This window comes from Trichechus manatus, unplaced genomic scaffold (genome assembly GCF_000243295.1).
Source record: "Trichechus manatus latirostris isolate Lorelei unplaced genomic scaffold, TriManLat1.0 scaffold00014, whole genome shotgun sequence".
NCBI classification, from domain to species: Eukaryota; Metazoa; Chordata; class Mammalia; order Sirenia; family Trichechidae; genus Trichechus; species Trichechus manatus.
The window spans coordinates 19,883,938-19,909,884 of NW_004443950.1; the positions used below are offsets into that span (position 1 = coordinate 19,883,938).

Sequence of the window (25,947 nt, forward strand, 5' to 3'; positions counted from 1 at the left end):
GCGTACACTTAAGAGTGACTGAAATGACAAATTTTTGGTGACACATATTCTACCACACACATACAAAAGAGACCACTAAAAGAATGAAAAGGCAAGCCACAGACTGGGAGAAGATATTCTCAATGTATATACATCACAAAGCATTTATATTCAGAATATATAAATTACTCCTATAAACCAGTAGGAAACAGATAAGCACCCCATTGACAAAATGAGCAAAAGACCTAAACAGGCATTTCACAAAAACAGCAAGGTCAAATGTTTTGTAAGTATATAAAAAGACATTCAACATCAATAATCATTTTAAAAAAACCAAACCTGTTGCCAGCAAGTTGATTCTGACTCATAGCGACCCTACAGGACAGAGTAGAGCTGCCCCGTAGGGTTTCCAAGGCTGTGATCTTTACGGAAGCAGACTGCCACATGTCTCCCTCAGAGCAACTGGTGGGTTCGAACTTCTGGCCTTTTGGTTAGCAGCTGAGTGCTTAAACACTGCACCACCAAGGCTCCCTCAATAATCACTAGGGAAATACAAATTAAAATCACAGTAATTAACATACCTTGCTCATGGATAGGAAGACTCAACATTGTGAAAATGTCAGTTTTACCCAAAGCAATCTACAGATACAATGCAATCCTAATTCAAATTCCAACAGCATTTTTTAATGAGATGGAGAAACAAATCACCAACTTCATACAGACAGGGAAGAGGCCCCAGATAAGTAAAGCATTACTGAAGAAGAACAAAGTAGGAGGCCTCACACTACCTGATTTTAGAACCTATTATACTGCCACAGTAGTCATAACAGCCTGGTACTGGTACAACAACAGATACATAGAACAATGGAGCAGAACTGAGAATCCAGACATAAATTCATCCACCTGTGAGCAGTTGATATTTGACAAAGGCCCAATGTCCATTACTGGGGAAAAGACAGTCTTTTTAACAAATGGTGCTGGCATAACTGGATATCTGTCTGCAAAAAACTGTAACAACCTGGGGTAAAGGAGAATGAAGAACACCAAAGACACAAGGAAAGTATTAGCCCAAGAGACAGAAAGGGCCACATAAACCAGAAACTCCATCAGCCTGAGACCACAAGAACTAGATGGTGCCTGGCTACCACCAGTGACCGCCCTGACAGGAAACAAAACAGAGAGTCCCTAAAGGAGCAGGAGAAAGGTTGTGTGCATAACTCAAATTCTAGTAAAAAGACTAGACTTAATGGTTTAACTGAGACTGGAAGACTCCCAGAAGGCATGGCACCCGGACTGTCTCTCATCCCAGAACTAAAACCATTCCCAAGGCCAACTCTTCAGACAAAGATTAGACTGGACTATGGGACATAAAAGGATACTTGTGAACAGTGTGCTTTTTTTAGCTCAAGTAGATACATGAGACCAAATGGGCAACTCCTGCCTGCAGGTCAGATGAGAAGGCAGAGAAGGTCAGGAGCTGGTTGAATGGACGCAGGAAATCAGGGGTGGAAAGGAGGAGTGTCCTGTCATAGTACAGGGAGAGAAATTAGGGTCACATAACAATGTATGTATAAATTTTTGTATGAGAGACTAACTTGGAATTGTAACCTTTCACTTAAAATACAACAATAAAATAAAATTAAAAAATCACAGTAATTTACTACCACTACATCCCCATTAGAATGTTAAGTATGGTGAGGATACAGAGCAACTTGAACTCTATCATACACTACTGACAGCATCATAATATGGTCAACCACTTCAGAACAGTTAAATATGTACCTACCCCATGACCCAGCAGCTCCACTGCTAAGTATATACCCAAGAGAAATGGATGCACCGTTTCCACAGAAGTCATGTACAAGAGTGTTCACAGCTACTGGACAGAACTTATGAGCCCATCGAGAGAAGGATGGATACACAAATTGTGATATATTTATACAATGTAATACTACGGAGCAAAAATAAACACTAAAACACTGGTCCGTGCAACAACACAGACAATATCACAGATGGTAGGTTGAAAGAAGCCAGACACAAGAGAGTACACAGTGTACAATCCCACTGACGTGAAGCTCCAAAAACGAGCACAATCAATCAATGCTGACAGATGCTGGGTTACCTCTGGGAAGGGCATAAGCTGGGAAGGAGCACGAGGGACTCTCTCGGGTGCTCCCCTAAAGAGCTGGGCTGTGTTAGATGGGTGGTTGCATGCTTAACAATTCTCAAGCTATAAACTTATCATCTGTGCACTTTACTGTATGTTATAAGCCAATTTAAAAAATAAAATAAAAAAGCACTGACTTACTTGCAAAAACCAAAAGCCTTAAGATAGGGACAAAGAGGCCTTTTGGCTTTTTTTTCTTCTTTGGCTTCCAGAACGCCTGCAGTAAACTCATACAGCTCTGATGGGATTTTGGCATCTGCGCGCTCCAAGTAGCGCAGGACACCCACCGCGTGGCATGCGTTTCTCTCCGTCAGCAGCAAAACAGACTTGGTTTTCTTATCTCCCTGTTCTACAGCAGACCCCTTAAAATCAGGGAGGACAAAGGAAGTGGATCATCCGTTATCGGTCTACATTATGACACTGTGTGCACTCTGAATTTGTCACTGCACAGAAAATGCCAGTGGAATATTGAAAGAAAATAAAAATTAATCAAACCTGTTCAGTTAAACTCTGAAAATGATCAGACATGCAGTACAGGCGTCCACCAAAAATTTTTGGTGAGGACGGGAAGCTGAAGTGAATCACACACGTGGCATCGGTGACGGCCAGGAGTGGTATGCAGTCATCAGTCAAAGCTGGAGAAAAGGAGGCCGACAGCTTCACAGGCGGCTGGGGCTTCACCTCACTGTACAATGCAGTTCAATCACCATACTTCACTCTCTTCCTTTACTACAGCTCACTTTTTATCTCTCTTTCCCATGTCCCCAACGCTACCACAACTTCATTCCCGGTGATCAAATGCAGAGAAAAGTGGTCTCCTCCTTTTAGCTTGAAAAGTGCCTTTTTCTATTACAAACCCAGGCTGCCCAGATATTTTTCACTTATTTTATACACTCTGACTTCTAACACTGAATTGAACAATCACATCTGACCACGTTTCATATTAAGTGTTATACGTATAAATTATTAGAGCGTATCATGTATGTATAATGTTATTTGTTTATATACGTTCTTATTTTTATTGAGAGGGTGATCCTCCGGCTGGAACTCCAGGGAGGATGCCTAGACTAAGGGTCACTGCTCCTGATCTGAGAACCCCAGGAGCCTCAAAATCACAATCTTAGTGGAGGTTATTGTTAATTTTGAAATTAACACTACTAGTAAATCTCAGTAAATTGTGAAATGAGAAATTTGGAGATGAGATAAATAAATGAAGATATCATTCATATTGGCACAGCCTTCTCTAAATTACAAACAGAAATTAAAACACTTACCCAACACAATGTGAGAGCCAGCACTTAACTCCTTCCACTGTTCTAAAACGCTTTTTAAATTAAAAACCATCTCTTTATGCATTTTCAAGCAAAATACTGAACTGCTTTCAACTACCTGAAGATGAAACCGAACATTCAGTCAGAACCATATGCCTGAAGCCAGCAACTATCAATACAAAAAAACCCCAAACTCACTACCATCAAGTTGATTCCAATTCACGGTGACCCCATGTGTTACAGAGTAGAACTGCCCCATAGGGTTTTCTTGGCTGTAATCTTTACAGCAGACTGCCTTTCTTCCATGATGCTGCTAGGTTCAAAAAAACACCAAACCCGTTGCTGTCGAGTCAATTCTGACTTTTAGTGACCCTATAAAACAGAACAGAACCGCCCCATAGGGTTTCCAAGGAGCAGCTGGTGGATTCAAACTGCCGACCTTTCGGTTAGCAGCCGTAGCTCCTAACCACTGTGCCACCAGGGCTCCACTTGGTTAGCAGTCGAGCACAAACCACGCGGGCCACACAGGGCCCTCAGTTATCAATATAAACCACTTTACGTTATCTGTGAGAGTATTACCTCACTGACCCAGTAATTCTAGAGAATGAGATGACTGGGAACTTAAATCTATTTCCAAAACTCTATAGTTTATTTAAAAACTTGTGCAAACGAAATCCTTATTTTTTTGGTTGAACTATTTTCCTTCCTTAAATAACGCATACATACGTACGTGTATGTACGTGTTTATATATGAGCTACATATACACCAAACATATGGGGCTGTTGTCAACAGATGCCTTTGTACTACACCTTCGTGTAGCTCATCACTGCTGAAAGGCAGATACTCTAAGTCTTATATCTTTATGTTATAGCATTAATTTATATAACATGAGGTTAAATTAATCTTTAGCCTATTTATTTGGCTTTTCTGGCTACATGATCACATTTCTACTGCTATCTTCTTAAACAGAGGGGACAGAATGTGCCGGCATTGCTTTGTAAGTCAGCCACGACAAAACCGTAAAGCATTGCTCCACCCCGAGAACGGTGACGTCAATGGAGAGTCTCGTCCCATCTACCTGCTTCCTCCTGCTATCAGTACCTGGCAGCAGAACCTGCTTCCACTTCTGACTGCAAAATTTTGTTTCCCTGCCACATATTCAACTACTCCAGTAATCTTCTGGTGGTTCAAGAGTCAACCGCAGCTTACACAAAGAGCGAGGCCCTCTTCACGGATGGACGTGCTCACCTTACACACAGTTTCCGTTTCAGCTGCAGAGCAGGTGAAGATCAAGGTCTTCTGCGCCTGACGCGGGATGAAATCAAGTGTCTGGAGCAAGGTAGAGGTTTTTTCACTCTCTAGGCAAAGATGTACTACCTGGCAGCAACATACAGAAACGGTGTTGACTGTAAAAATGTTCAAGGAGCTCCAGTGTCACTTTTCAAGGAAAGTTATGATTTTGATAGAAAAGAATGTCTAGGAAAGCCATGTAAGTTTACACTAAACACAAGCAGGGATTTGTATACGAAATCAAAGCTATAATCTTTTAATATTAAGCCATGAAATAAAGTCTGCTTGCTCGTGTTCATCAGTCCCCCGCCACCGCACACAGACACAAAACGCGCACACAGACACACACACACACCCCCCTCATTACCTGCTGGACACTGCCGTAGAGTGCAGCCTCTTCCATGGCCGTGATCACAACGTAGGGGTCATACATGAATTCTTTGATTAAATGGTCTATATGTTTGTTCCAATGAACCCCAACTGCAATAATCTGATGTGGCGCTGATTCCCTTTCTTCAATCTCTATATTTTTTTTAAAGTTATCTAATATAGCAAACATCTAAAAAAATGAGTAAAATTAATTTTGTTTTTATCTCAGAAGAGAATAAGAATTTAGTTCAACAGAACACAAAATGCAAGAGATTGCATATTTTCTGTTCTCAGAGTAAGGAAAGTCTTTCCAATCATAAAAGAAAAGGAAAAAACTTAACAAAAAAAAGAAAATGTTAAGTTTAAAGTCATTGAACATCCTAAAACCCCACAATAAACAAACTTAAAACACAAACAACAGATCCTGGGTAACGATGGGTAATACATACAACAAAGGATTAACATTCTTATATAAGAACTTCTAAAAACTGGTTAGGAAAAGATGATCTCACCAACCGAAAATAACAAAAGAAAATGAACAAGCAACTCTTAGCAGAATGGATACACATGACCAAAACAAATCAATGTTCGACGGAACAAGTAATTAAAGGAAGACTAATTAAGTTAATGAGGTATCACTGTTTAACAAAGAGGCCGCCTACACGAAGGAGCACAGCATAGTGTAGGAGTGAAAACCAGCCCATGCTTCAGGAAGGGAACTATATGATGCAGTATACCAGGATAACAGTTCTGTGAATAAGAACCTGAGACTTTAGAGGAGGGAAGGAACCCTGCCCAGGCCCACGCAGTCAATAAGAAAGAAAGTCTGGACTTAAATGTGGGGCTGCCATCACTCCCAAATGAACACTCCTGGTCACCATATCATACTGCTTCCAACAAATGCCTTCCAAGAATTCACAGTCTCTGTTAATCCCCTTCCTAGGAATTTATCCTAAGGGAAACGTGCATGAAAGATGGATGCTTTTTTAGTCACACACACACAAAACTATGCTAAATGTACAAAAAATAGGAGGTTTTAAAATAAATTATGTCATGCCCTTAGGATTCAATACTATACGGCCAAAAACAATCACGCCATGGAATAGTAAGCAACAACTCACAATGCTGTTAACTGAAAGACACAAGTTACAAAGCAGTACATAAAAGATGGTCCTGATACGGTTAATTATATGCATAAAACAAACAGGAATTTTTAAAAAAGAAGGAAATATAAGAGTGGTGTATTACCTCTGAGTGTACAATTGTGGATTTTGGTTTGTTTTAAATGCTCTTCTCCATTTCTCAAAATTTCTAAAATAAAAATGATTGCTTCCATAATCAAAAAAATATTAGTGAAAATATTTTAGAAAACTTCCCTGGGAAAGAATTCAGGAGAAGAACTTTCAACACTGGGCAGGAAACTTCAAATAGGCATTTTATCTTCTTAATTACAGAGTTAAAGGGAAATTTTTTTACCCAGCTTCTTCCCCAACAAGACACTTTTCCTGATTCCTAAAAGCAGTTAATGCCATCTAAATGGATGCCATACTTACTTGTTCATTAGCTTCAAACAATAATACTTCCACCTCATCCAAAATCAGGTGACAGACTCTAAGGAATAACAAACTTTGATATTTAAGAAGTCTCAGGAGGCTATGTGGTGTTGTAACAATCACATCACCTACATTTTAAAAGAAAAAATAATCTACGTTGTAGAATTTCCAAAGGTTTTCCTAACTTTTCCTTTGCTGAGATTCCACATGCTGTCTATGAAATGCCCTCTCATTAAACAAACAAAAAGATATTTTTCTTACTCAAGTAGGTGAGGCAAGGGGGCCTGCCTAGCCAGGTTAATCACTGTAATTATCTGATTAAATTGTAGTCCCACCAAGTTTTCCACTCCTGAAAGGCAGAAGGGTTTTAGCTGACACTGTGTGCCCAGCTTCTAACAAACAGTAAGTGCTCAGTAAATAATTGATAAATTAAAGTTCTTTCAGTGAAATACATGTAAGCCAAGATCAAACCTTCATAATCTATAACTAAACAAACCAGTTGCTGTCCAGTAGATTCCGACTCATGGCGATCATTATCTATGCCCACTGGAAACAGACAAAAGAGATCTGGACTAATGGCCACTGGCTGCACCACACAAGCTCTGGGTCATCAGTGGCTCCCAGGCCTCCCTGGGCAAGGTTCCACTGTCTTCTGTAGGGAAAACCAAACAGCTTGGGACGGATGCTTACACCCTCTTGGAAGCTTCATATTTTTGGCTTCATCTTTGTGGAGTCCAATTGTTAACAACATAGGATGAAGAGGCCTGGACGACATACTATAGTCTCCCAATAACTGGAAAATGAACTGAGCCTTTTTCCACCCAGGGCACACGATGACTGCCAGAGGCTGCAAAGACAAACAAATTCACATAATTTGGGACAAAAGCGAAGAACCAGGCATGTGACGCATTCAGAACAGCTCCTCGTACAGAGTAATAACTACGTGTTTGCTATCATCTTCACATAGGTCAGAAGTTAAAATATAATTTCTTTAAAGTGGATTTGACATACAGTGGAACAGGACTCAGCTATCGAGAGAAATGGAGTTCTGTCACATGACATGACATGCAAGAACCTTGACAACATTAATGCTGAATGAAATCAGGCAGACACAAAAGGGCAAACACGGTATGATCCCACTTACATGAAATATCCAGAACAGGCCAATGCACAGAGACCAATGCTCTTTAGTGGTTACCAGGGGCAGACGGGAGGGGGAAATAGGGAAGCAGTGTTTTAAAAAAAACTGGCAACAGACAGTGGGGATGGTTGCACAGCACTGGGAATGTAGGGTCAGTGAGCTGTATTACTGCTGTAAGAGATCGACGACTGGGAGGAGAAAAAAGATCATTTCTCACAGCACTTTGGAAACTAAATTGAGTAGCAGAGCCTGAACTCTACCACGTTAGGTGTAAAATTTAAAAATAAACATTTAATCTATTTTGTTGTGAAACAAAATTGTTTTGAACTTACTCCGTTTCTACTTGGTAATGACTTATAGCAGCCCCCTGTTTGCAAAATCGTAAGCACTGGTGGAAGGTACAACAAAGGGTCATTTCCACAATGAGAAATGACAACCACATCACAGCCACGTGCTATGGGAGGCCAAGAGTAAGATTCAGTGTGGCTAGGTCCCGGAAACTTATTTCTTTGAAGAGCCTACAAAACATCAACAACCAAAAAAAAAAAAAAAAAAACACAATAAAAGTATGGAAAACTAATACAAGTGCATCTCATTCTTCACTTAAACAACCACTGTACATTGTTCAATCTGGTATTTTCCAGATCCATCAGCCACCATGAATCTTCTCTCAGCACCAAACTCCGGCTGTGAGATACTCACTCACTTCTCTGGGTTCCAAGTCAAAAGGATCCAATAGGTGGCCCATAACCAGATGCTTAAAACTCACTAGAGCAAGGATGTGGCTTTTTCTCCTTACCTTCCTAATAATCTGCCAGTGTATCAGCATCACCTGTAAAGCTTTTTTTAAAACATGCCTTTATTTGCTTATTTTTCTATGCAGCCGTCACTAAAACCTTCCAAATGTTCTAGCAGAGTTCTCCAACCACACTGACACCATTCTCCAAAGGGCTGAACTCATCAGCACCATTATCTCCATGTAGCCCCTCCCCAAAGCCCCCGTGAAACCCTACTGCAACCCCTACTCTCTGTGCTTGGCATGTGTCTGTCATCCGTCGACCTTTCTTCACCGTCACCCTTTCGTTTGTCACCCGTGTCATCTCCTTTGCTGGTCTACTTCCTTGTTCTGGTGAAACATACACCTCAGTAGCTTCTTGACGAACAGCACAAGGGAGGTGAATTGTTTTGAGCCTCTGCACATCTGAAACTGTCTTCATTCTACCCTCATGTTTCATCGATACTCTTGAGTATGAACCTGAAGGTTGAAAACAACTTATCATCAGAATGTTGAAGTCAGGGCTCCTCTGGGGTTACTGTGGAAAAGTCTGGAGCTATTCTGACTCCTGGTCCTGCATGTGGGACCAGTCTCTTTTCTCTGGATGCTTTCATCATCTCTGAATCCTTCAAATTTAGATTCTTCACAACAATGTGTCTAATATTTTTGTTCACTAGCTGCGCTGGGCTCGCGGTAGACTCTCTTAATTTGAATATTTATGTTTGTTAAACCAAAAAAACCAAACCCGCTGCCCTGAAGTCTATTCTGACTCATAGCGACCCTACAGGACAGAACAGAACTGCCCCACAGAGTTTCCAAGGAGCGCCTGGTAGACCTGAACTGTTGACCTTTTGGAGCAGCCGAGCTCTGAACCACTACGCCACCAGGTTCGTTAGGTCCACAAAATTTTCCTGTATTATTCCTCTGAGAATTTTCTGCCCCCCTCCTTCTTTCTAGAAATTTCATTTTCAGATATTGGGCCTCAAATTGACCCTCAAATTCTCTCTTATTTTCCATATCTTTTTCTTTTTGTTCTACTTGCAAAGAGTTAGCTTCTATTTTCTTTCTCAACCCTACTACTGATTTTTGTGTTTCTAAAAATAGTATTTTGTTTCTATAATATATTCTACAGTATAATAATGGTTTCTATACTATTCTTGAATTTCCAAGGACCTTTTCTAGTTCTCTGATTGTTTCCGTTTTCACAGTACCCGAGTATTGTTAAATGGGTGTTAAATCTTCTCATCTCTGAGGATATTTTTTTAAACACTTTTTTCTACTCCCTGCACTTCCTGTTTCCTTCAGAGTTTGTGTGGTATACTAAATTACTATCACATGGCCCTTCTACCATGGTCTTGTGACTCCCACAAAATGACTGGTGGGGCTATGCAAATAAGGTGCTTGTGGCCTACCAAGAGGATTATAGAGACTGCTAATTAATGCAAATAAGGTGCACGGCACCCCTGTAGGGGTGAGACCATGCAAATAAGGTGCACAGAACCCTTGCAGGGGATTAATCCGTTTTGCCATTTGGCTAGGTTTCAAAAGAGCCAATTCCAGAGAGCGAGAAGGCGGACCTCACTACCATCAAGAAGAGCCAGGAGCGGAACACATCTTTTGGACCTGAGGTCCCCGCACTAAGAATCTCCTAGACCCAGGGGACACAGAGAGCTGTAACACTGGAGAAGGCATGAGATGGTGAGAACTGGCAGCAAGCGCAGCAGAGATCCAGGAGACCATCGCAAGATGACAGTGGGGTTCCTGGCCCATGAAGTGAGGCAGCTACGGGGGGTGTGCCAAACCACGAAACGAGAGAGCTGAGCACCTCTAGGCAGGAGGCTGGCTGGCAGAGTTGAGTGTCTCCGGGGGCATTTGCTGGCAACACTAGAGAGCTAAGAGGTCAGGCCCGAGCAGGGGTCCATGCCAAGAGGGTGGGGCCCAAGCCGAGAGGGCGGGGCCCAGTGGCAGCAGCCAAGAAGAAGCTGTCCTGATCAAAGAACTGTATCCTGAGTTGTTTCTGTTACTTTCAAGTTGATCCTGAACCTGAATTGTAACCTGTTACTTCCCTAATAAACCCCGTAACTGTGAGTTTGGTCTGTGAGTTCTGTGTAGCCGTTGTAACAAATTATCGAACCAAGCAGAGAAGTAGAGAGCGCCATGGGAGAGATGGCTGGTGTCAGAACCGGTAAAAAGGCTGGAGGGTGGAGGCATGTTTGACTTTCACCTCACAGGAATCAGCCTTGGGCGGATGATGGTCTTGACGATTATCTTTCCTCCTGGTGAAGTCAGACGAAGAGGTCTGCCGCCATGCCACTCTTACGGTTTGTTCGTTCGGGTCTGTTTTTTAAGGTGAGGATTTTCTTCAAATGTCTGATGACTGATCCCTGGTATCTGTTCATATTTAAGAGGAAGACACTAAAAAGCTGACTAGAAGCTCTGTGGGTGGGCAAAGTGTGTCACCCTGTAAACATCACGACACTACAGGCAGACAGCAGACAGCATCGTCTCAAGGTCATTTCGCCATGGCCATTCAGTTTCTCCCAAAACGAACCCTGCCTCTATCCTTTCTCTATTAAGTTAGCCATACTCTGCTGCCTGTTCCCTGACTTCTAAAAGCCTGTGGAAATCTCTTGTCCACTCAAGACTTCTCTCTCATTCTACCAGTCCTTGTGGTTTTATCTTTAAAAAATACATATTCCTTTACTTCTATTTCTTTTTTGTATCGGGAAGGATAAACACGTATGATCAATTTACCAGTTGAAACCATCAACTCTGGAAGGTAATTCTGCAGAGAATGCCAAGAAGTACATTACAACTCTCCTGGCGGTTTGTTGCTCCGGCTAAGAGCCTTTCCAGAGGCCCACTGGAAAACTCATTTCAGAAGGGCACTTCCAGTTATACGATGAATTCTCCACGGAAGAACTGTTCACTTCTAAGAAGTCATCCTGGACTCAACAATAAATGTGAAGTTAGTAACAGAAGTTTAAAAGAAAATTTCAAAAGCAAAGAAATTATACAAATGCAAACATATAACCGTTCAATAAAAAATCCTTCCATGTTAGAACAAGTTAGTATTACTTCACAGGTTCAGTTTTAAGCGTACTTTTACCTTTTTTAGGTCTGCTGAAAGTGGCGACATCTCAATGGTTAGGCAGGGCTCAATCTTGTTTCCGAGTACCACAAAGGGCTGCTGCAAACCCAACTTCAACTTCTGCAACTAAGCATATAGATACATTAGACAACTATTATCTACCTGAGATATCAGCGCAGAATATCAAGGACATCACAGAAATGAATAAAATACAACAGTCTCATGTCAATGTTAAGAACCTAGGTATATACAGCTTATCAAAACCACCAACATACCAAAAATGAAAGGAAGATCATCTGTGACCCAAAAGAACTAAGGAGCAATTTCTCTTAAGCAAGAATTCACCAGATAATTTCTAAAAGAACATCTTAAGGGGGAGTCCCCCCATCTTAGCAGTTTTTCAAGTCTGGAGGGAGAAGACAGAGGGATTTAAACAGTTCCCTTCCTCCCTTCCTTCTTTTCCTGAGGGCCTATAATACCTGCTGTAGATCAGAGATTCCATCAGCTCTCAAAGGATCAGGATTTAAAAACTGCAGTAATCTGTAAAATAGTTAAAAGAACTTGAAAAAAAAAAGTGTTTGTTTCTTGAATTCTATTATTGTTTTAATTCTTCCCTGAGAGTGATAAAATGGACACCACATCCCAAGGCAGAGCTGTACAGCTGCCACTTGTTTTGTTTAGTAAGATAAAAGGGTCATGGTGGTCATGCCAGTTCCATGCGCCCCAGCCCTGGGCCCCAGGCTTGCGTCTGTACTGCACCAGCCCCCCACCCAGGTCCTTATGTAGTATCTCTTTGGAAAAGGGGCCCAGCCAGGATTAGGAACCCCCGGTCTACTCCATTATCTTCATTTCACAGACGGGAAAGTGAAAGATCAGATAGGGCTTGTTCACTATCTAGATCTCTGCTAACTGAGAGAAAAAGACATTTGGAAGTGCTTTCCTCTAGACCTAGTCCAACCCCAAATGGGCAAGGACTAGTGACAGCAGCAGCAAACTCATAAACCACAGGGGTGCAGGGGGCTTCAGGATAAAGATGGCAGATGAAACATATACATCAAATTACACTCTTTCCCTAAACCCCAGTCCTACAAATGGATTTTTTAATGCAAAAGGCACAAGGCCCAAATGCCCGCCAACAGATGAACAGATAAACAAAATGTTGTACACCCATACAGTGCCATATTACTAAGTCATAAAAAAGAATGAAGTTCTCAGTTATGCTACAACACAGACGAACCTGAAAACATTACATTACGTGAAAGAAGGCAGGGGCACAGACCATATACTGTGTGATTCCATTTACATGAAATGTCTAGAATAGGCTAATCCATCAAGACAGAAAGCAGACCAGTGGCTGCCGGGGGTTGGGGAGAGGAGAGAATGGAGTGACTGCTAATGGGTATGGGTTTCTTTTTGAGGTGACGAGAAATGTTCTGAAATTAAACAGCGGTGATGGTAAAACAACTCTGTGAATACAGTAAAAAGCACTGACCTGTACACTCTAAAAGGGTAAATTTTATGGTATGTGAATTCTATCTCAGTAAAGCTGTTATTTAAAAAAAAAAAAAAAAAAAGCCACAATAAAGGAGAAAACTAGAGAGGCGACGCTGGAAAAATCAAACCCCACGTATCTGATGTCGAATATGCAGGTGAAATCAATGAAATCTATTTATAATTCCACATCTCACACCAACTGCAAACGCCACCTAGAGCTGGGTCAGACCTCCTAAGTTAAAGGGCACAGTCCTCCAGACGCCAAGTCCACCCAAGACCTCAGACACCAGCTGCAAGCTTGGAGTCCCCAGGACACCATCACCTAGGACCTGCTGACCACAAATCTGGGCTTTCCCACTACCCCCTCAGGATGCCAGCTGTAAGCTCCCAGCCCTCCTCACTTCTGACCTGCTGGCTCCCAATGCTCCCTCGGGTTCAATAATTCGCTGTAATGACTCAAAGAACTCACAGAAAATGCTATCCTTGGGGTCACAGTTTTATTATAGCAAAAAGGATACAAATGAAGAGACCCACAGGGCAAGGCTTGTGCAAGCTCCCAAAGTGGAGCTTCCATATCCCAAAAAGGGGCATGCTAACCTCCCACCTGTATCAATGTCCATCACCAACCAGGAAGCCCATGGAGCTTCTGCGTCTAGGGTTTCTATTGAGGGTCTCATTATGTAACGCAAACTCTAGCCCCTCCCCTGAGGTCGGCTGGTGTCACTAGGTTGATGTCACAGGCTGACAGCACAAGGTGGGTCCTTCTGGCATACTCAGCTCCCGCCCAACATGAGTCATAAACCCTTACATATTGTCTTGGGGGAAAATCCAAGGTTTTCGAGGCTATGTCTCGGGAGCAAAGGACAAAGACCAAATTCTTTGGATAAAGTTAACCCCGCAGGAGACAATATTCCAGAACAAAATTTTGGAAGCTAGAAACCAGATGGACAAGTGGTAGCTGACCCTGAAGATCCAGGAAAGCTGAATCTGAAGCCAGTAATGGGAGGTCTAACTCTGTCTGCACAGCACAGTCCTCACAGGCTTGGGAACTGGCGGTACCAGGCTCCTCTGACTGTGGGCGTGCAGCGTGGGCTAAAATAAAGGGAGAAATCCCGAGATCATCTAACTCACTTCTCAGTGCCAGGTGAATGCCTCCAGAGATTCTCTGGCGAGGATAAAACAGAAAAACTCAGGACCTGGGCACTCAAGGCATAACTGAGGATGGGGCACTGTCTGAAAAGAGGGAGGGTAAGCCAACAAGCAACTACCAAATAATAAGACCCTAATCAGCTTCTGCCACTCAGCACCCAGGACACTGGCAGGCAGGCCTTCATCCCTAGGGCAAAGGGCAGGAGGAGCCTTCCCTGGGAAATCCGCCCCGCCACAGAGGAAAGACTCCACAGACTGACATCAGAGGTGCCCCACCAAAAGACAGCTCACTGCACAGACTCACAGCCGAGAAGCCACTATGTGCTCAGACACCCTGCTCGGCTCCTCAGATGCCTATGTTTAAATATCAGCATAACCATCAAGGATCACAAGACATCTGAGGAACACCTCAAGCATACAGAGACAAAAAAAAATTTTAAATGAAAAACGGCAATTAGGGAAGAGAAAGAAATAAAAGGTATCCAAATCGGGAAGGAAGAAATAAAACTATCCCCCTTTGCAGATGACATGATAAAGTAGGAAGAATCACACTTCTCGATCTCAAAGCACACTATAAAACTAGAGAAATAAGAACAGTCCGGCACTAGTAAAACAAAACAAAACAAACCCGTTGCTGTCAAGTCGATTTCGATGCATGGCGATCTCATCTGTTACAAACTAGACTGGAACTCCATAGAGTTTTCTTGGCTGTAATCTTTACGGAAGTAGACTGCCAGGTCTTTCTTCCGCAGTGTCACTGGGTGAGTTCAAACTGCCAACCTTTCAGTAAGTAGTCAAGTGCAAACCATTTGTGGTACTGGTATAGTGATAGACATATAGACCAATGGAACAGAACTGAGAGTCTAGAAATAAAACAACACATCTATGGTCAACAGATTTTCAACAAGGGTACTAAGTCCGTTCAGTGGGGACTTTAATAAATGGTGCTGAGACAAATGGATTTCCACACGCAAAAGAATGAAATTGGATCCATATCTCACACCATATTCCTTTGGTGACCCTATTTTCTGCTTTGAATTTTTTTTTTTATACCATGTGTTTTCATTAATGGAAATAAGCTGAGTTACGGTGTGTGTTTAAATTTTTGGTTGGTTAACGTGGATTTTGAGAAATATTATCTGGGACTACATGGTTACCACTGAAGTTTATGCATCCTCAAGCCTGCTGATTGATGGGCAACCATGTGTCCCAATAAAGCTTGGTGGCTGAAAATATGGCGGGTCGCCTTCCATTAGGTTATGTGGGGAACCTCTGGTTCTTCAAATATGACACAAAAAACTCAAAACCAAGCCCACCAGGGCTCCTGAATTATCACACAGGAAACCACAGACATGCTTACAAGGCCTCTCCAGGAGTACAAAAGCCGAAAGAGACAAAATTTTTACCCAACTACACACTTCCTGGCTGCAATACCTTACTTGCAAGCCTCATACGCCAGGTATTTTGCTTCAACTAACATTTCTTTTGCCTTCTGCCATTATGCAAGTCCCCACTGAAGGGTGGCAAATACTTTCAGCGAGAAAAGTATACTCCCGAAGAACTCTAGAGGCATAAAAAGTGGCTGGGATACAGTATGGCCATGGGTCACCAAAGGGATATACGAAAATTGACTCAAAATATTATCAAGGACCTAAATGTGAGACCACCAGAGCCGAGATGGCACCTGGCTACCACTACCGACCATTCTGATCAGGGCCACAATAGATGGACCCTGATAGAGTGGGAGAAAAATGTGGAACAGAACCTCAAATTCCTAAAAAAAAAAAACAAAGCAAGGCTTACTGGACCAGTTGAAACTGGAGGACTCCCCCGAGACTACTGTCCTGAGAAACTCTTTAGACCTTGAACCAAAACTGGCCCGAGGTCACTTTTTAGCTAAATAACAGATTGGCTCACAAAATAAAGAATATCACCCATGAGTACTGTGCTCCTTTAAAAAATCATCTATATGAGACCAATGGTCAACAATCACTTTAAAACAAAGATGACAAGGTAAAACGGCAGGGAAACTAGATTAATGGAAATGAAATAACCAGAACGGAAATACTGAGAATGTTCACGCATTGTGGAGAATGTAACCAATGTCTGTGAACAATTTATGTAGAAACTGGTGATGGGAACCTAAACTGCTGTGTAAACCTTCACCGAAAACATAATAAAATATTATTTAATAAAAATAAACACTGGCATTCAAGTGGTCTGATATGGAAACAATTTTATAAAGAATACATACATTTAGAGAAATTTTCCATCTTAAGTAAGTCGCACTTAAAAGTGGCAGATCAAAAATACAAAGTAAGCAAATGCCAAAAGGGTTTAAGGAAGACAGCTGAAAAATAAAGAATATATATGTCACGGTTTGAACTATGTCCCCCCAAAAATGTGTATATCAGTTTGGCTGGGCCATGATTCCTGGTACTGTGTGATTTTCCTGTATGTTGTAAACCTGCCTCTATGATGTTAATGAGGGAGGATGGGTGGCAGTTATGTTAGTAAGGCAGGACCTGATCTACAAGACTGGATTGTGTCCTGAGGCAATCTCGAGATATAAAAGACAGAAGTGAGCAGTGAGACAGGGGGACCTCATACCATCAAGAAAGCAGTGCTGGGAGCAGTGTGCGTCCTTTGGACCGGGGTCCCTGTGCCGAGAAGCTCCTAGTCTGGGGGAACACTGATGAGAAGGCCGAGAGAGAGAAAGCCTTCCCCTGGAGCTGACGCCCTGAATTTGGACTTTTAGCCTACTTTGACTATGAGGAAATAAACTTCTCTTCATTAAAACCATCCACTTGTGGTATTTCTGTTGTAGCAGCACTAGATGACTAAGACAATATAGTAAGTATTAGATTACAGAAAAGACAGAAGGGCAGGTAACTGCAAAGAAAGCCCCAGGCTTACATTAAATATCAGAGGTGACAAATAGGTGGCAGGCGGGCCAACACATCACACCAAAGACCTTCATAAATCATAAGTACTTTCCCCAGTACCTCTGGCTGCAGTCTCAGAATCTTCTTCAAAACTATGCTGCAGGCAGCCACTACCAACCAAACGGAGTTAAGAGCTATCTACCATTCCCAGCATATACCCAAGGGCAACTGATGACAGGTTAGAAGTTACGGTTCAATCCCAATCTATGCTACCGAACCAAAACCAAACTCATTGCTGTCCAGTCAATTCCAACTCATAGCGACCAGCTTCTCTTGGCTATCCAAAAATCCCTAAAGAGAAATTTGCCACGTGGGTCCTTAACCTTTGGATTTGGGCCCTTACACCTTCTACCCCACCCTCACCCCCACCCCCGGATCCAGGATTACAAGGGAGAAACTAGTACGTAATCCCAGAATGGGGAAGAGGACCAAGTCTGGGATGGCCTCTTTCTGGATTTACTGAAATTTGGGGGTTTCTGAATGAGCTATAGTGAAGGACACAAGTCTGAAGCGAGAGACATCGAGAAAGATCCTGAAGAGAATGGCTTGCTGGTAGTGACAGGCTGAGCAATGCCATCAGTGTCAGAGAAACAATGGGCCTCAAAGAGAGGCGGCTACACGGACACCCCCCTTAAGGTGACCGTTAAGGCCAGGCAGAATTTTTGGCAACATGCCAAGGTCATGGTGTCCTCTTTCTTCACAGTATCACTATTATAATCCCATGTTAAGTTTACGGGGATGTGACACCTGCAAATCCCTGACCGACTGTCCTTGGGAAAGGCTGGGCTCTGTCTCTTTTCCAGGCTACCTTCACTATTCTGACCGGACCTGACATAAACACGGCTCAACAGGCCTCGGACACAGCCCCACAACCCCAGGACCAGCTGTTCTTGTCAAGGAGAAAGATGGCACGATCACCCGGTCATCACCGTGTTCCTAAGGAACCAACCACCTTCTGCCACCTTTGCTGTTTAGTCTTGAACCACTTCAAGGTTCTCTGAGACTCAGAGCAGGCAGACAGAATAACTGATGTCGTTTAACCGGTGGGCATTCTAACTAAAGGGCATTTAGCAGGACAGGAGACAGACTCTTCTCATACAAAAATAAAAGGCAATATAATACTTCAGGATTAATTTATCAGGTTATAATTTGAAGTAATAAAAGTAAGAAATGAGCTGCATGACTAATGCAAGGCCTTTTGGTCCCAAGGAAAACAGCCACTTGTAACAAGAAAAACCTTCAGTTACGGGGGTGAAGGGGTGCTCTGGGAGGAGGGGTGTCAAATCAGGTGCATTCACAGCCACCCCCAAATCTGTGGGCTCCACGGCAGTCTTCAGAGGCCCTGGCCTCGGAATACCGCAGGGCACGTGCTGGCTAGGAAAGCTGGGTAGCCCCAGTTGCTTCAGTCCACACCCTCCCCCAGTCATCCTAGGTCAACTGGTGGATTCATCACAACCCACCCACCTCTGAAATGCCTGAAACTCTGTCACCCGGTGGCCTGAGAGCAGCCGCAGTTAGCTGGAGAACAAGAGGGTTTTTAGGCTGGTATGGTCGAAAATCACAAAAATTGGCATAGAAATGTTTTGTGGCTTAAATAAGTATAAAATAATTACTCTGCTGCTGGCAACTTACAAGTGAATATTCTGTGAATCTGACAGGATAGAAAAAAAAAAAAAAATCCCAAAGCTCCACACTGTGAAGAATTAAATACTTTCACCAGCAGGGGGCAGGCCTATTTAACACCAGAAAATGGCGGAGAAAGTGAACACCAACTCATACAAAGTGAACAGCCTGAAAGATCAGCTCTAGACAGACAATTCGTTTCATAAAATTTCTCAATTCCCCAAGAGAATGAGACAGGGGAGACAGAAAATGGCTACTTACATGAGAACAAAGCGTCAAACAGAAAGGTTACAGGAGACTTAACTGTATTATAATTTTTTATGGGAACCCAAGTTGGAAATTAAAATTGAAATCATATGCAAATTCCTCCTGCTTATAACTCTGCTACCATTACTTCAATAAAACATTCAGGCCAAGAAAACCATCCTTACTTGAGACAGCCATTCTTCTCATCATATTCTTTCTTCTCAGCCAATCTCAGTGGTTTCTCTTTTGGCTTCTGACATAAAACACTAGAAATCAAAAGGCGTTGATTAAAATCTGTGAACCCATTTACCCCAATCCTGAAAATACCTTTACTGGCCCTTTAAGTAGGAAAATAATTTCTGACACCACCAGTGCTGAACAGGATGGAGTGAGCCCACTACAACCTCCTTCTCTCTCCCGCCGATCATAACGAAAAACTTTGCATACAGCACAGAATGACGAGGAAAAAGCCAAAACTCGAAAACCAACCAGAAGCATGGAGCATTTACAGTGTCCTCCCCGTCTCCTAGCGCTGACCTGGGACGTGGAGCTGAGTTGACAGGTGTGTTGCTGTAGGTACCACTGAGTCAATTCCGACTCAGAGCGACCCCATCTGACAGAATAGAGCTGCCCCATGCGGTTTTCTGAGCTATAATTTTTATGGAAGCAGATCACCAGGCCTTTCCTCTGTGGAGTCGCTGGGTGGGTTCAAACTGCCACCCTAACAGGCAGTGTTGCTGTTGTGTGCTGTCAAGTTAATTCTGACTCACAGTGACCCTACAGGACAGAGCAGAATTGTCTCATAGGGTTTCCTAGGCTTTATGGGAGCAGACTGTCAGGTCCTTTCTCCTGCAGAGCCACTGGTGGGTTCCAACGGCTGACCTTTAGGTTAACAGCCAAGTGCTTTAACCATTGTACCACCAAGGCTCCTCCTGACAGAGACAGACATAAAATATACATATATATATGGAATAAATTCTCTCTCTCATTAGAAACCAGGAAAAGGGACCGTTTAAAACAGAGAGTGTGGAGAATCCCCACTGTTCTTTTTCTCTCCCAGCCCTGCTCCAAGGCCAGCTCGCCTGCTGCAATGTAAACAGCAGTATGGTCCCCTAAACCCAAGAGAACACCTGTATCTCTAGACAGAAAAGTGTGGAAATGAGGACCCGTGGTCCAAAGACTGCAGGGGTCAGGGGAGAGCCTTCATATTTCTTTCTCTTATTCCTCTTGCAGCTTTGCTCCAAAAGTGGCCCCAATCACTTGGGCACAGCACCAAGAGAAAAACCCATCTTTCCGGCCAGAGGAACAGGGAGAAGGGGCACCTAAAACTGGTGAATGGGAAGAAAATCCTGAAAACAAAGAATGCTGGAAAGGGGGGCCTCCTATTTCTGTTTATGAACCAACACGAATTTCAGGATCACCCCAATTGGAGCATAGGCAGAACAGACCCAAAGCAGCAGCAAAGGCCTGAAAACTGAATTAACACTGCAACCACCATCCTCAGAGGGTGAGACAGATCCTGAGGCATGATCCTAACTGACCTGTGACAGCATACTGAAGCAACACACACAAACAACATCAACATTCTCCAGAGGATTTCAACAGAAATATCCAGGATACAACCCAAAATTACTTCATGTGTGAAGAACCAGGAAAATCAGATCAACTGTCAAAAGAAAAGACAATCAACAAGTGTCAAACCCAAGATGACTCAGAAGTAGGAATTATCAAAATCAAACCAAAAGCAGCTATTATAACCGTGTTTCATAAGATAAAGGAAAGGTGAACACTCTTGAATGGGAAAAGATGCTGTTGTTAGGTGCTGCTGAATGGGCCCCCAACTCATAGCAACCCCATACACAACGGGATAGGACCGTCGTGATCCGCACAGTTTTCCTTCACTGGCTGATTTCTGGAAGTAGGATCCGCAGGTTTTCCTTCCTAGTCTGTCTTAGTCTGGAAGATCTGCGATAATCTGTTCAGCATCACAGCTATGTTGTTGTTAGGTGCCGGCAAGTCAGTTCCGACTCACAGTGACTCTATAGCTATACAAACTATAAAACAAAGAATCAAATGAAAAATTTTAAAATTGAAAAGAATACAATGGCTGAAATTAAAAAAAAAAAAAATTCCTGGACAAGCTCAGTGTCAGACTGAAGATGACAGAAGAGTCAATGAGCATAAAGACAGACGGCAAGATTATTCGATCTGAAGAATAGTAAGAAAAAGGACGGAAAAAGTAAAAAAAAATCACTTCAGAGACCTTTTGGACAGTATCAAAAGATCTGACATTTGCTGTGGCATCAGTCTCAGAAGCAGAGAAGGAGACGGTATAGAAAAAGTATTTGTAGAAATGGTTGAAAAAACATCCCAAAGAGGAAAACAAAAAACAAAGAGAAACCTACAAACGTAGAGCCTCAACGGAACTGAAGCACAAGAAACATGAGGGAACCAAGGCATATAATAACTAAACTGCTCAAAATCAAGCCATATAATAATTTAACTGCTTTTAAGAGAACGTATTAAAATCAGTCAGAGGAAAAAGACATGTTGCAAAGAGAAAGAAAAAGGTGACAACAGATTTTGTATCAGAAAAACGCAAGCAGGAAGATAATGGAGCAACATCTTTAAAACACAGGAGAAAAGAACTGTCAACCTAGAATTCTATAACCAGCAAAAATATTTTTTGAAGGATGAAAGTAAAGTAAATAATTCTTCAGACGTACAAGCTGAAAGAATTCATCACCAGCAGACCTGCAATACAAGAAATATTACAGACGAGTCCTTACAGGCAGGAGGAAATGATATCAAATGGCAATACAGATCTATACAAAAAAAGTGAAGCATACTGGATGCTAACTACGCGGTTAAATACGTAAGATGTTTTTCTTATTATTTAACATCTCTAAAAGAGAACCGTTTAAACAAAAGCGGCGACAACGTATTCTAGAATCTGACATATGTATAAGTAAAATGTGTAACAATAATCTAAAGGCGGGGGGAGGGAGGGAGAGAAACGGAGGTATATTTTAAGTTCTTATACTACACATGAAGTGATATATCATGTCTGTGATTTCATTAACGTCACTGATGTGTATCTTGATGAGGACGGGGTTGTAGGCAAACCTTTGAAATTCACCTTCAGGAAGATAACAAACTATTCTTTGCTTTCTACCAACTTGTAACCAATCAGCTTGTTGCCGTCTGGCCCACATTTACCCACCCTTTACATCGAGACAATTCCATGCCAACCTTCCTGGGATCTGCCTTACAGCAACAAGGAAACAAGGGGACTCCCGTCCGACAAGCAGACTCTAGAGCCACTCCCAGTTCTCGGTCAACTGTGCTGCTAACCAGTTGCCAAGCATTTTCTTTTAAATTACTATGTGTTAAATCAAAATTTCCTGGGCCACCCTTTTCTCCTTTTTTGAAACAGAATTATTTTTCTGTCATCAATCTTACAGAACACTGTACGAGAAAATATTACACTTAAGTCTCTAGTCCACAATTATCGCTGAATTTTCAAATCATACCTTGCTGCTGGAATATCTGGATCAGCATAAATGGTTATGCCTCTTCTTGTTGGCCAGTATGCAGATGATTCAACATACTGTAAAAAAATATTTTTCAGAAAGAGTATCTATGCTAGCAAGATGGGCATTCTTGAAGAGCCAAAATTCCACAGGAATTATTTTCATAAGCAGCCACCACAGACCATCTTTACACTCACAGAGATATGGAGAAGCAAAGAACTGAAAAGCGGGGTGATAACACCACTGCTTTAACCACTAGACTCAAGCGTCCAAACAGCAAGCAGCCAGCATTTCAGATAAGCGGTATTTAAAATCGCCTGCCATTACTTTCACCTGTCTTGTCAGAAGGACTTGAGGGACAGGTTACACTTGAATCTAACTAAAAGAGTTTCCCAGAATCTCAGATTTTTACCCTCTTGTTAAAATGAAAGACACACCTGATTTTGTGGAGAGGTTTTACTAGGCCAAGAACAAGGGCTTGACTAAAGGGAAGCTGGAGTTACCCTGTTTTCTTACAATAGAGTAAACATTCAATTATATTTTTTCATGAATGTAACTGGCATAGTTAAGGATTTTTGAAAAGAAGACATATTTTTTGGTTCCTAGTAGATTTTAAGGGAGATATTCTAAAATTAACATTTAAGAATTATATATTTAATAAACAATTTAAAAATACAACCTCGTTTACACCTTTTAAAGGGACGCACTGCTGCTTCTTTTCAGCTTTCTTTTTAGGTGAATCTTTCATTGGTTCCGTATTACATTTTACAGCTTTATCTGCAAATTAAAAACAGTGATATAAAAGCTACCTTGAAAAGAGTGCTATTAATAAATAGAACATAGGACAGAACAGGACTATAATAAGAGCAAGTACCATGATAAAATCTCAATACGTGAAATTATCAGGGAACATGATTTTACATTAAACCTAACTACTGTTGTGGTTGTTATCGCGCCGATGAGTCAATTTCAACTCATTGCAACACTATCGTGACCCTACAGGACAGAGCAGAACTGCCCCATGGGGTTTCCTAGGCTGTAATCTTTACAGAAGGGAGCCCTGATGGGGCAGTGGTTAAAGTGCTCAGCTGCCAAACGAAAGGTCGGCAGTTTGAACCCATCAGCCACTCCAAGGGAGAAAGACGGGCGGTCTGCTTTCATAAAGATTTACAGCCTTAGAAACCTTATAGGGAAGTTCTACTTTGTACTGTAGGGTCTTTATGAGTCAGAATTGACTCGATGGCAATGGGCAGTTTTTACAGGAGCAGATCACCAGATCTTTTCTTCCACAGAACCACTGGTAGATTCGAACCACTGACCTTTTAGTTAGTAGCCAAGTGCACAACAATTGAGCCCCCAGGACTCCTCAAACCTTACTAGAGGGGATTAAATAAAATAAAAAATAAATCTCATCTCAACCTTTACTGTCAAAAAACGTTGTAAATTTTCCTTTACTCGCTTACTAAGAATCGAACATAATTTAGTTTCCAAACTATGGCAGACTGTATTTTCCAAAAATGGTCACAATATCTTCTACACACATGCTCTCCTTACAATGTGACTATGACACCCCTCCCTTTGAGAGACAGGATCTATTCCTTTCTCATGAACTTGGGTGGGCTTATGAAAAACAGCAGAAGTGATGCTATGTGACTTTGAACGCTAGATCGCCAAAATGTCATGTACTTGTGACTTGCTCTCTTGGAATCCAGCCACCATACTGAGAGAAAGCCCAAGAAACAATATGGAACAACCATGTATGGGTACGGTAGTGGAGATGACAGCCCCACCCGAGGTGCCAGCATCAACAGCCAGGCATGTGACTGAATGAGTCTTCAGATGAATACAAGTGTCAAGTTACCACCAGTCTTCCAGTGTTCCCAGCTCAGGCCCCAGACATCGTGGAACAGAGACAAACCCTTCCCGCTGTGCTCACTCTGAATTTCTGATGAGAAAATCCATGAGCATTAAAAAATGGTTGCGGTTTTAAACCACTAAGTTTGGGGAGGCTGGCTGCGCAGCAATAGTAACTGGAATACCAAACTCAGTCCAGCTATGACTCAGGATCACAATCATGAATCTCACTTCCAGTCACATAGTAGATAAAGTATGTGAAACACAAGAAAAGGTTTACACACAGAAAAAAGCATTCTTTGATGGTTACGAGGGTAGGGAGGGGAAGGGAGGGGAAATCGCTAACTAGGTAGCAGACAAGGGTCAACTTCGGTAAAAGGAAAGACAACACACAATATAAAGGGAAGTCAGCACAACTGGACCAAAGTAAAAGCACAGAAGTTTCCTAGACACATCCAACACTTTGAGGGACCCAGCAGCTGGGGCTGGGGCCTGGGGACCATAGTCTCGGAGGGATACCTAGGTCAACTAGTATAATACAGTTCATAAAGAAAATGTTCTACACCCCACTTTGGTGAGTAGTGTCTGGGGTCTTAAAAGCTTGCAAGTGGCCATCTAAGATACACCTATTGGTCCTATCCCACCTGGAGCAAAGGATAATGAAGAAAACCAAAGACACAAAGCAAGTATTAGCCAAAAGGACTAAAGGACCACCTGAACTAGAGACTCTACCACGTGAGACCAGAAGAACCAGATGGTCCCTGGTTACCAACAACAACCATTCTGACAGGAATCACGACAGAGAGTCCCAGATAAAGCAGGAGAAAAATGCAGAACAGAATTCAAATTCACAAAAAAAGATCAGACAGAGACTGAAAGAACCCCCAAGACTATGGCTCCCAGACACTCTGCTAACCCAGAACTGAAACCATTCCTGAAGCCCACTTTTCAGACAAAGATTAGACAGACCAGACCCCGGTGGCGTAGTGGTTAAAAGCTACGGCTGCTAAACAAAAGGTCGGCAGTTCGAATCCACCAGGCACTCCTTGGAAACTCTATGGGGCAGTTCTACTCTGTTCTATAGGGTCGCTATGAGTCAGAATCGACTTGATGGCAATGGGTTTGGTTTTTTGTTTTTTTTTTTTTTTGGTTATAAAACAAAAAACTACACAAGTGAGGAATGTCCTTCTTAATTCAATCAAATAGACGAGACCAAATGGGCAACTCCTGTCCAAAAGCAAGACAACAAGGCAGGCAGGAGACAGGAACTGGACAAATGGACACAAGGAGCCCATGGTGGAAACAGGGAGCATGCTGTCACGTTGTGGGAACTGCAACCAATGTCACGATATATGTATAAACTTTTGAGCACAATTTAAAAAAAAAAAAAAGTATGTGAAAACAGGCTAAATCTGAATAACTCAAAAGAGGTACCAAAATTTTATAGCAGACTCTTTCAAATATCC

At 42.2% G+C, this 25,947-nt stretch overlaps 1 protein-coding gene across 1 annotated transcript in view; it reads right to left on the reverse strand.

Annotated features, from left to right (window-relative positions):
* TDRD12 (tudor domain containing 12) overlaps positions 1 to 25,947 on the reverse strand; it is a 96,024-nt gene that overhangs the window by 29,306 nt on the left and 40,771 nt on the right. Inside the window, exons 8-20 of the mRNA XM_023726941.1 lie at positions 23,307 to 23,404; positions 22,628 to 22,704; positions 19,280 to 19,360; positions 12,117 to 12,177; positions 11,656 to 11,763; positions 8,104 to 8,289; positions 7,321 to 7,477; positions 6,631 to 6,758; positions 5,076 to 5,267; positions 4,667 to 4,795; positions 3,421 to 3,535; positions 2,642 to 2,781; positions 2,288 to 2,508 (exon numbers count right to left, since the gene is read on the reverse strand). Of these exons, the coding sequence (XP_023582709.1) occupies positions 2,288 to 2,508; positions 2,642 to 2,781; positions 3,421 to 3,535; positions 4,667 to 4,795; positions 5,076 to 5,267; positions 6,631 to 6,758; positions 7,321 to 7,477; positions 8,104 to 8,289; positions 11,656 to 11,763; positions 12,117 to 12,177; positions 19,280 to 19,360; positions 22,628 to 22,704; positions 23,307 to 23,404 (1,693 nt within the window). The remainder of the gene's footprint in view (positions 1 to 2,287; positions 2,509 to 2,641; positions 2,782 to 3,420; positions 3,536 to 4,666; positions 4,796 to 5,075; positions 5,268 to 6,630; positions 6,759 to 7,320; positions 7,478 to 8,103; positions 8,290 to 11,655; positions 11,764 to 12,116; positions 12,178 to 19,279; positions 19,361 to 22,627; positions 22,705 to 23,306; positions 23,405 to 25,947) is intronic.